At 41.5% G+C, this 11,572-nt stretch overlaps 1 protein-coding gene across 1 annotated transcript in view; it reads right to left on the bottom strand.

The window, feature by feature from the left end:
• Positions 1 to 10,962: 10,962 nt before the first annotated feature.
• urb2 (URB2 ribosome biogenesis homolog) overlaps positions 10,963 to 11,572 on the bottom strand; it is a 31,242-nt gene continuing 30,632 nt past the window's right edge. The window contains exon 10 of the mRNA XM_041858966.2: positions 10,963 to 11,453. Within this exon, the coding sequence (XP_041714900.1) occupies positions 11,256 to 11,453 (198 nt within the window). The 3' untranslated portion in view covers positions 10,963 to 11,255. The remainder of the gene's footprint in view (positions 11,454 to 11,572) is intronic.

Raw genomic sequence — 11,572 nt, 5'->3', positions numbered from 1 at the left:
GGGCTTTACTTGGCTCATCGCGCTTTAGTGACTCCTTGTGGTGGGCCGGGCGCCTGCAGGCTGACTTCAGTCGTCAGTTGAATGGTGTTTCCTCCGACACATTGGTGCGGCTGGCTTCCGGGTTAAGCAGGTGGGTGTTAAAAAGCGTGGTTTGGCGGTCATGTTTCGGAGGACGCATGACTCGACCTTCGCCTCTCCCGAGCCCGTTGGGGAGTTGCAGCGATGAGACAAGACCTAATTGGATCGCAATTGGATATCATGAAAAAAAGGGGATAAAAAATTACAAAAAGTCACCATTGGCCTCATGGTGAAATCCCATGCAACTGGGTTAGGAAGGATGCCTTTATCTTTGTAGTGACTGGGTGAATTTATACACCATCCAAAGTGTAATACCTTCACCATGCTCCAAGGGATATTCAATGTCTGCTCTTTTATTTTTACCCATCTACCAATAGGTGCCCTTCTTTGTGAGGCATTGGAAAACCTCCCTGGTCTTTGTGGTTGAATCTGTGTTTGAAATTCACTGCTCAACTGAGGGACCTTACAGACAATTGTTTTTGTGGGGTACAGCAGAAATTAGGTAGTCATTCAAAAATCATGTTAAACACTATTATTGCACACAGAGTGAGTCCATGCAACTTAATATGTGACTTTTTAAGCAAATCTTTACCCCTGAACTTATTTAGGCTTGCCTTAACAAAGGGGTTTAATACTTCTTGACTCAAGACATTTCAGCTTTTCATTTGTAAAACATAATTCCACTTTGATTTTATGGGGTTTTCTCTGTAGGCCAGTGACCAAAAAAATCTCAATTTAATCAATTTTAAATTCAGGCTGTAACAACAAAATGTGGAAAAAGTCAAGGGGTGTGAATACTTCCTGAAGGCACTGTATTTTGAAGCAATTTCCTATTCCTATAACAGCATATGCGTGACAAACACAATAATGCAGATCTTGATTGACCTGCTGTACAACGGCAGGCTGGTGTATTATCATAACTATATAACATTTTTACCCCCATACAATAACTCTACAGAAATACGCCCCATAATTCTACATTACTTTCCCACCCTGAGCAAACATCATTATAACAAATGCATGCATAAATGGTAGCCATTGTAGCTTCTTCTGGGACCTCCCTAAACAATCTTGATATACATTGTTAGTTGGACAGAATCAAATCAACTCATTATATATTAGTTGATAGATTAGTTTACTTAGCTTTACCTTATGGAGTTGAATTAATTGAACGTGTTAGTTCTCAGTGATTCACATCCTACAACAAGCCATTCTATTCTGCTGAACTTTTCAATACTTAACTGACAGGAATTACAGGTTTTCAGTGATGCAATAAGATCTTGGAAGGTTAGTGCATTCACTGAATACCATGCGTTTTGTTAAACATATTTCAGTGAAAGACTTCTCTCTCCTTTAGAATACAAAACACCTGAGTCACCTTTATTAAAGGCCATAGTTGCACATTGTGAAATCGTTCCTGACATTTTTCCATCTCACCCGTTGTCAATTCCACCAAGCCAATACTAGTACCTGTACACCACACCAATACACTGTCTATACCCCAACAAACACTGCACTTCATTCCTTGCTCAGACAGTGCGCTGCTCAGAAAGGCCTCGTCTTTATTTGTAGTACTTATAGTTGGGAGGCAGTACCAACTATTTTTACTGTACAGTAATAATGATGCATGTCATTCCCCCAGCCTGGCTGTATAAGGCCTGCCTCATTGTATGGAGCCTTTAGCTTCTCCCTGGTTCTCCACCCACCAATCCCCTGACATCTGAAATGTTATGGCTAACACACTCATACCCAATCACACATCACCATGCTGCTTCGAGGGGTCTACCAGTGAGATCAGAGCCCCCAGAGTTTGTGCAGCTGCAGGAAATATAGGAAAGGGCTCTGAGCTCTCACTGGACCAGCACACACTGCTCCCCTTCTCAGGGGCGTCATGCACCCCAAAAATCTGAGGGGGCACAAAGTATGTAAGGATGGCTGGGGGGTGGTGAAGTTGGAGAATTTAGCATTTTTTAAACACCTGAAAAATATTCCTGCAATCTAGAGCCATAATCATTATGCTTAATTCTATGTAAAAAAAAATATATATACAGTGGGGGAAAAAAGTATTTAGTCAGCCACCAATTGTGCAAGTTCTCCCACTTAAAAAGATGATAGAGGCCTGTAATTTTCATCATAGGTACACGTCAACTATGACAGACAAATTGAGAAAAAAAATCCAGAAAGTCACATTGTAGGATTTTTAATGAATTTATTTGCAAATTATGGTGGAAAATAAGTATTTGGTCACCTACAAACAAGCAAGATTTCTGGCTCTCACAGACCTGTAACTTCTTCTTTAAGAGGCTCCTCTGTCCTCCACTCATTACCTGTATTAATGGCACCTGTTTGAACTTGTTATCAGTATAAAAGACACCTGTCCACAACCTCAAACAGTCACACTCCAAACTCCACTATGGCCAAGACCAAAGAGCTGTCAAAGGACACCAGAAACAAAATTGTAGACCTGCACCAGGCTGGGAAGACTGAATCTGCAATAGGTAAGCAGCTTGGTTTGAAGAAATCAACTGTGGGAGCAATTATTAGGAAATGGAAGACATACAAGACCACTGATAATCTCCCTCGATCTGGGGCTCCATGCAAGATCTCACCCCGTGGGGTCAAAATGATCACAAGGACGGTGAGCAAAAATGCCAGAACCAACACGGGGGGACCTTGTGAATGACCTGCAGAGAGCTGGGACCAAAGTAACAAAGCCTACCATCAGTAACACACTACGCCGCCAGGGACTCAAATCCTGCAGTGCAAGACGTGTCCCCCTGCTTAAGCCAGTACATGTCCAGGCCCGTCTGAAGTTTGCTAGAGTGCATTTGGATGATCCAGAAGAGGATTGGGAGAATGTGATATGGTCAGATGAAACCAAAATATAACTTTTTGGTAAAAACTCAACTCGTCGTGTTTGGAGGACAAAGAATGCTGAGTTGCATCCAAAGAACACCATACCTACTGTGAAGCATGGGGGTGGAAACATCATGCTTTGGGGCTGTTTTTCTGCAAAGGGACCAGGACGACTGATCCGTGTAAAGGAAAGAATGAATGGGGCCATGTATCGTGAGATTTTGAGTGAAAACCTCCTTCCATCAGCAAGGGCATTGAAGATGAAACGTGGCTGGGTCTTTCAGCATTACAATGATCCCAAACACACCGCCCGGGCAACGAAGGAGTGGCTTCATAAGAAGCATTTCAAGGTCCTGGAGTGGCCTAGCCAGTCTCCAGATCTCAACCCCATTGAAAATCTTTGGAGGGAGTTGAAAGTCCGTGTTGCCCAGCGACAGCCCCAAAACATCACTGCTCTAGAGGAGATCTGCATGGAGGAATGGGCCAAAATACCAGCAACAGTGTGTGAAAACCTTGTGAAGACTTACAGAAAACGTTTGACCTGTGTCATTGCCAACAAAGGGTATATAACAAAGTATTGAGAAACTTTTGTTATTGACCAAATACTTATTTTCCACCATAATTTGCAAATAAAATCATTAAAAATCCTACAATGTGATTTTCTGGATTTTTTCTTCTCATTTTGTCTGTCATAGTTGATGTGTACCTATGATGAAAATTACAGGCCTCTCTCGTCTTTTTAAGTGGGAGAACTTGCACAATTGGTGGCTGACTAAATACTTTTTTCCCCCACTGTATATATACAGTACCAGTCAAAAGTTTGGACACAGCTACTCATTCAAGGGTTTTTCTTTATTTGTACTATTTTCTATATTGTAGAATAATAGTGAAGACATCAAAACTATGAAATAACACATATAGAATCATGTAGTAGCCAAAAAGGTGTTAAACAAATCAAAAAATATGTGAGATTCTTCAAATAGCCACCCTTTGCCTTGATGACAGCTTTGCACACTCTTGGCATTCTCTCAACCAGCTTCACCTGGAATGCTTTTCCAACAGTCTTGAAGGAGTTCCCACATATGCTGAGCACTTGTTGGCTGCTTTTCCTTCACTCTGCCGTCCGACTCATCCCAAACCATCTCAATTGGGTTGAGGTCGGGGGATTGTGGAGGCCAGGTCATCTGATGCAGCACTCCATCACTCTTCTTCTTGGTAAAATAGCCCTTACACAGCCTGGAGGTGTGTTGGGTCATTGTCCTGTTGAAAAACAAATGATAGTCCCAGTAAGCCCAAACCAGATGGGATGGCGTATCGCTGCAGAATGCTGTGGTAGCTATGCTGGTTAAGTGTGCCTTGAATTCTAAATAAATCACAGACAGTGTCACCAGAAAACACCCCCACACCATAACACCTCCTCCTCTATGCTTTACGGTGGGAAATACACATGCGGAGATCATCCGTTCACCCACACCACGTCTCACAAAGACACGGCGGTTGGAACCAAAAATCTCCAATTTGGACTCCAGACCAAAGGACAAATTTCCACCGGTCTAATGTCCATTGCTCAAGTTTCTTGGCCCAAGCAAGTCGCTTCTTCTAATTGGTGTCCTTTAGTAGTGGTTTCTTTGCAGCACAGTCTCCTCTGAACATGTTGAGATGTGTCTGTTACTTGAACTCTGTGAAGAATTTATTTGGCCTGCAATCTCTGAGGCTGGTAACTCTAATGAACTTATCCTCTGCAGCAGAGGTAACTCTGGGTCCTCATGAGAGCCAGTTTCATCATAGCGCTTGATGGTTTTTGCGACTGCACTTGAAGAAACGTTCTAAGTTTTCGGATTGACTGACCATCTCTTAAAGTAATGATGGACTGTCGTTTCTCTTTGCTTATTTGAGCTGTTCTTGCCATAATATGGACTTGGTCTTTTACCAAATAGGGCTATCTTCTGTATATCTCCCCTACCTTGTCACAACACAACTGATTGGCTAAAACGCCTTAAGAAGGAAAGAAATTCCACAAATTAACTTTTAAGAAGGCACATCTGTTAATTGAAATGCATTCCAGGTGACTACCTCATGAAGCTGGTTGAGAGAATGCCAAGAGTGTGCAAAGCTGTCATCAAGGCAAAGGGTGGCTATTTGAAGAATCTCAAATATGAAACACTTTTTTGGTTACTACATGATTCCATGTGTTATTTCATAGTTTTGATGTCTTCACTATTATTCTACAATGTAAAAAATAGTAAAAATAAAGAAAAACCCTTGAATGAGTAGGTGTGTCCAAACTTTTGACTGGTAGTGTATATTTTATTTTATTTGGTATTTTTCTGCAAATCTAAGCATACATCTTGAGCTGTCTGTATCCTGACTGGTGGTTATTTTTTTTGAGAAACTAAATATGATATGCTTCTCTGCATCTCTGCTAAAATCTAGGTAAAAGATTGAAAGGAATGTGAGTCCCTTCTCCCCAATCCCAGGCCTACTACCCAGACAGGAAGTATGATAGAATTACATAATGACCATCCATTTTATATAGCCATACCATGGGTACAAGTTGTCTGTTTACCCGGTCTGGTCATGTGAAGGCCATAAGGGATATTCACTCACACAATTAGGCCCATAAACGGCACCCTGTTGACACACAGCAACCCTGTGAGAATAGGCAGACAGTAATTGTTCTAATTTCTTTGTGTTGTGAGGCAATGTCAGGGTTATGACTTAGGGAGAACTGAGAATGGGAAAGATGCCAGCAGAATGTGTAAGGAAGCCAGAAATCCCCTGCTTCATTATTTCAAGCAGAAGTCTTTCCACTTTGCCTTCGTCTCGACGTCACTGGCCAGCAAGTTTTATATAAAAACCTTTGGCCAACTGGCAGTGATTGCAGTGGCCATTCACTCTAATTAAATAACCAGTTTAATTAAATGAATCAGCTTCAGTGAATCTTATAGGAAACCTTGCCAGGCAAGTTGGTAGATTCAGGCATTGTAAATCATGACAGTTGCAGAAAACTGCAGGGAGAAATGGCAGTCCTGCCAGATATCTGACCTGGCTAGGTAAAACCTCTGGCTAAACAAAACAGTCTAAGACTAAAACAATCCGTGTTTGTGTAATGACTTTATAAGGTAAATGTGTTTATGAGATTTAAGAGTAATAAAAATGGAAACTACATGACCATGGTGCTTACCTATGGAACAGCAAGAGGAACTTTCAGGCTATGCTCAAACCCTACATCCCAACCCGAGCACTCCATTCTGCCACCTCAGGTCTCTTGGCCCTCCCACACCTATGGGAGGGCAGCTCCCGCTCAGCCCAGTCCAAGCTCTCCGCTGTCCTGGCACCCCAATGGTGGAACCAGCTTCCCCCTGAAGCTAGGACAGCAGAGTCCCTCCCTGCCCATCTTCCGAAAACAGTATCTTCAAACAGTATCTTAAATAATCCTCCTCCTCACCTTGACCCCCCCCCCCCTTTCTAGCTCTGACTCTACTGATGCCTACTTTATTGAGGAAAAATGTACTTTCTATGCCTTTGATATGTGGTTGTCCAATCTAGCTATTTTTAGATGAATGCACTAACTGTAAGGCGCTCTGGATAAGAGCGTCTGCTAAAATGACTAAAATGTAAAATGAAACCTCAAGGGGATTTAAGTAGTGGATAACACACACCTGAGAAACTTAGAAACGTCCCATATATTACACGAGGGAACAAATACTTAGAGGCAAGAGAAAATAAAGAAAACAACACTTGCAAAATGAATATATTGAGTCTTACTGGAGAATTTACACTTGCTTGAGGAGCCCTTTTGGAAAACGATAACGTTCAAAAACTGTAGTTCCATAATGACATTCCCCTGTCTACGTCATACTGCTCATTATTTGTGAAATTATAAATTTTCTTTATTCGTCTGCGAAAGCCCACCCCAAATATAATACAGATATCTCCTAAGGTTTCCTCATCTGGTAGTTAATAACAAATGTATGGCAAATCACAAGGGAAAGTTTTAGGCACAAGGTTTCATAAGGAATGCATGTGTTAAAGCTATGTTAATGACATTCTAAGTGTACAAAACATTAGGAACACCTGCTTTTTCCATGATATAGCTTTCACCTGGTCAGTCCCTTAAGTTGTTAAATCCACTTCAAATCAGTGTAGATTAAGGGGAGGAGACAGGTTAAAGAAGGATTTTAAGCCCTGAGACAATTGAGACATGGATTGTGTATGGGCGGCAGGTAGCCTAGTGGTTAAGAGCATATATTTTGCTATAGGTAACTGAAAGGTCGGTGGATCGAATCCTCGAGCTAGCAAGGTGAAAATCTGTTGTTGTGCCCTTGAGCAAAGCACTTAATGCTAATTGCTCCTGTAAGTCGCTCTGGATAAGGTTTTTCACGCTCAACAGTTTCCTGTGTGTGTCAAGAATGGCTGTGGGAAGCATTGGAATCAACATGGGCCAGCATCCCTGTGTAATGCTTTCGACACCAACAAATTGAAGCTGTTCTGAGGGCAAAAGGGAGTGCAACTCAATACAAGGAAGGTGTTCCTAATGTTTTGTACACTCTATATGCTGGTTTAAACCATTTCCAGAATTAGCTAGAAGCATTACAAAATCACTTCCACAATTTGCTTTTGGTATTGTAATGGTATAGTCATAATTTACTCATTTTTCTTCATATATGAAACATAGTTTCCAGATAAAGCATACAGAGTATTCACACCCCTTGACTTTTTCCACATTTTGTTGTGTTACAGCCTGAATTTAAAATGGATTAAATTGAGATTTTGTGTCACTGGCCTACACACAATACCCCATAATGTCAAAGTGGAATTCTCTTTCCAGAAATGAATTAAAATAAAAAGCTGAAATGTCTTGAGTCAATAAGTATTAAATCCCTTTTATATCATGCTTAAACAAGTTCAGGGGTAAAAATGTGCTTTAAAAAAAGGTTGATGTCCGCGCCCCGCGGAAATCTAATTAGCATTGGATGCGTCTCAATCCACCGCATCCGCCTATGTCGCACTTCTGCATCTGCGGTGAAAGGTGACAGAGCTAGAGTAGTGTTGTCAGACCATGAGACATCACGAGAATCGGTCTTCTCACACAATCGTCTGTAGCGTCAGTTGTTTTGCTATAGGTACCAGTTGAAAAAATGAATGGAAGTATATATGGAGACAGTTTAGTGCCAAAAAGAAGGGGTTAAATACATGTATTTTTTATGTTTCCCGATCTCTCAGATATAGGACAGACAATTCAGAACAAACTTCCTTTAGATTTTTTTTAGACAGGGCTTAGTCTCTTATGGGTTAACAAGTCACATAATAAGTGGCATTGACAATAATAGTGTTTAACATGATTTTTGAATGACTACCTCATCTCTGTACCCCACACATATACAATTATCTGTAAGGTCCCTCAGTCGAGCAGTGCATTTCAAACACAGATTCAACCACAAAGACCAGGGAGGTTTTCCAATGCCTTGCAAAGAAGAAAACCTATTGGTAGATGGGTAAAAAAAAGAAAAGCAGACATTGAATATCCCTTTGAGCATGGTAAAGTAATTAATTACACGTTGGATGGTGTATCAACACACCCAGTCACTACAAGGATGCAGGCGTCCTTCCTAGCTCAGTTGCCGGAGAGGAAGGAAACCGCTCAGGGATTTCACCATGAGGCCAATGACTTTAACACAGTTACAGAGTTGAATGGCTGTGATGGAAGAAAACAGAGGATAGCTCAACAACATTGTAGTTACTCCACAATGCTAACCTAAAAGAGAGCGAAAAGAAGGAAGCCTGTACATACTAAAAACATTCCAAAACATGCATCCTGTTTGCAACAAGGCACTAAAGTAAAACTGCAAACAAATGTGGCAAATAAATAAACTTTATGTCCTGAATACAAAGCATTATGTTTGGGGCAAATCCAACACAACACGTCACTGAGTACCACTCTTCATATTTTCAAGCATGGTGGAGGCTGCATCATGTAATGGGTATGCTTGTCATCAGCAAGGACTAGTGAGTTTTTTAGGATAAAAAGAAACGGAATTGAGCTAAGCACAGGCAAAATCCTAGAGGAAAACCTGGTTCAGTCTTCTTTCCAACAGACACTGGGAGACAAATTCACCTTTCAGCAGGACAATAACCTAAACCACAAGCCCAAATATACACTCAAGTTGCTTACAAAGACGACATTGAATGTTCCTGAGTGACCTAGTTACAGATTTGACTTAAATCGGCTTGAAAATCTATGGCTGGACTTGGAAATGGCTGCCTAGCAATGATCAACAACCAACTTCACAGAGCTTGAAGAATTTAAATATATTGTACAATCCAGGAGTGCAAAGCGCTTAGAGACTTACCCAGAAAGACTCGCAGCTGTAATCACTGCCAAAGGTGATTCTAACATTTATTGACTCAGGGGTGTGAATACTTACAGTGGGGAGAACAAGTATTTGATACACTGCCGATTTTGCAGGTTTTCCTACTTACAAAGCATGTAGAGGTCTGTAATTTTTATCATAGGTACACTTCAACTGTGAGAGACGGAATCTAAAACAAAAATCCAGAAAATCACATTGTATGATTTTTAAGTAATTCATTTGCATTTTATTCCATGACATAAGTATTTGATCACCTACCAACCAGTAAGAATTCCGGCTCTCACAGACCTGTTAGTTTTTCTTTAAGAAGCCCTCCTGTTCTCCACTCATTAACTGTATTAACTGCACCTGTCCACACACTCAATCAAACAGACTCCAACCTCTCCACAATGGCCAAGACCAGAGAGCTGTGTAAGGACATCAGGGATAAAATTGTAGACCTGCACAAGGCTGGGATGGGCTACAGGACAATAGGCAAGCAGCTTGGTGAGAAGGCAACAACTGTTGGCACAATTAGGTGAGGGATCAGCCCAGAACTACACAGCAGGACCTGGTCAATGACCTGAAGAGAGCTGGGACCACAGTCTCAAAGAAAACCATTAGTAACACACTACGCCATCATGGATTAAAATCCTGCAGCGCACGCAAGGTCCCCCTGCTCAAGCCAGCGCATGTCCAGGCCCGTCTGAAGTTTGCTAATGACCATCTGAATGATCCAGAGGAGGAATGGGAGAGGGTCATGTGGTCTGATGAGACAAAAATAGAGGTTTTTGGTCTACACTCCACTCGCCGTGTTTGGAGGAAGAAGGATGAGTACAACCTCAAGAACACCATCCCAACCGTGAAGCATGGAGGTGGAAACATCATTATTTGGGGATGCTTTTCTGCAAAGGGGACAGGACGACTGCACCGTATTGAGGGGAGGATGGATGGGGCCATGTATCGCGAGATCTTGGCCAACAACCTCCTTCCCTCAGTAAGAGCATTGAAGATGGGTCGTGGCTGGGTCTTCCAGCATGACAACGACCCGAAACACACAGCCAGGGCAACTAAGGAGTGGCTCCGTAACAAGCATCTCAAGGTCCTGGAGTGGCCTAGCCAATCTCCAGACCTGAACCCAATAGAAAATCTTTGGAGGGAGCTGAAAGTCCGTATTTCCCAGCGACAGCCCCGAAACCTGAAGGATCTGGAGAAGGTCTGTATGGAGGAGTGGGCCAAAATCCCTGCTGCAGTGTGTGCAAACCTGGTCAAGACCTACAGGAAACGTACGATCTCTGTAATTGCAAACAAAGGTTTCTGTACCAAATATTAAGTTCTGCTTTTCTGATGTATCAAATACTTATGTCATGCAATAAAATGCAAATTAATTACTTAAAAATCATACAATGTGATTTTCTGGATTTTTGTTTTAGATTCCATCTCTCACAGTTTATGTGTACATATGATAAAAAATTACAGACCTCTACGTGCTTTGTAAGTAGGAAAACCTGCAAAATCGGCAGTGTATCAAATACTTGTTCTCCCCACTGTATGTAAATTACATATCTGCATTTCATTTTTACAAAATTTGAATTATTTTCAAAAAACATGTTTTCACTTTGTCATTATGGGGTATTGTGTGTAGATGGGTGAAAAAAATAATCATTTTAATCAATTTTGAATTGAGGCTGTAACAATTTTTAATAAGTCAAGGGGTATGAATACTTTAAGGCACTGTTAATCAAATCTCAAAAATTGGACAGTCTAAAGTTACAGTACATTAGCCATCAATACAAGAAAGACCAAACAAGGTATTCAAATAAACACACTTGAGACATGATTTGTTGTCAATTACTTTTTTTTCCCCCTTCTCACTACTAAACAAACATACAAACATAATTTACATGTTTAAACAGTTGTTTTGTAAAGAAAAGGTATTTCTGGAAAGCAAGCTGGTAGAGGAGTGTGTCAGGCAGTGTATTTCTCCTCTCCTTGCCGCTGGGTTTTATGGTAATGAGTATAACTGCCATGGAGCTCGTTGAACACCTCTCTGACACCCATCTGGAGGGTGGTGTTCAAAAACTTCACGTCCTGCTCAACACAGAGGTCCAGGATCCTGTAAACTCCCTCTGTCAGGTGTGTCTTGATGTCTGGTTGTAGAGTAACCTTGAGGGCGTGGAAAGGAGAAGAAGGGAGGCGAGGGTTTCAATTTGACTGAGAGTGAGGCTGGGCAAGGGGTATTAAAATGGACTCAGAAACGTCATATTGTTGGTGTGAGGAGTGAG

This window comes from Coregonus clupeaformis, chromosome 31 (genome assembly GCF_020615455.1).
Source record: "Coregonus clupeaformis isolate EN_2021a chromosome 31, ASM2061545v1, whole genome shotgun sequence".
NCBI classification, from domain to species: domain Eukaryota; kingdom Metazoa; phylum Chordata; class Actinopteri; order Salmoniformes; family Salmonidae; genus Coregonus; species Coregonus clupeaformis.
This window is presented reverse-complemented; position numbering and strand designations above follow the sequence as displayed.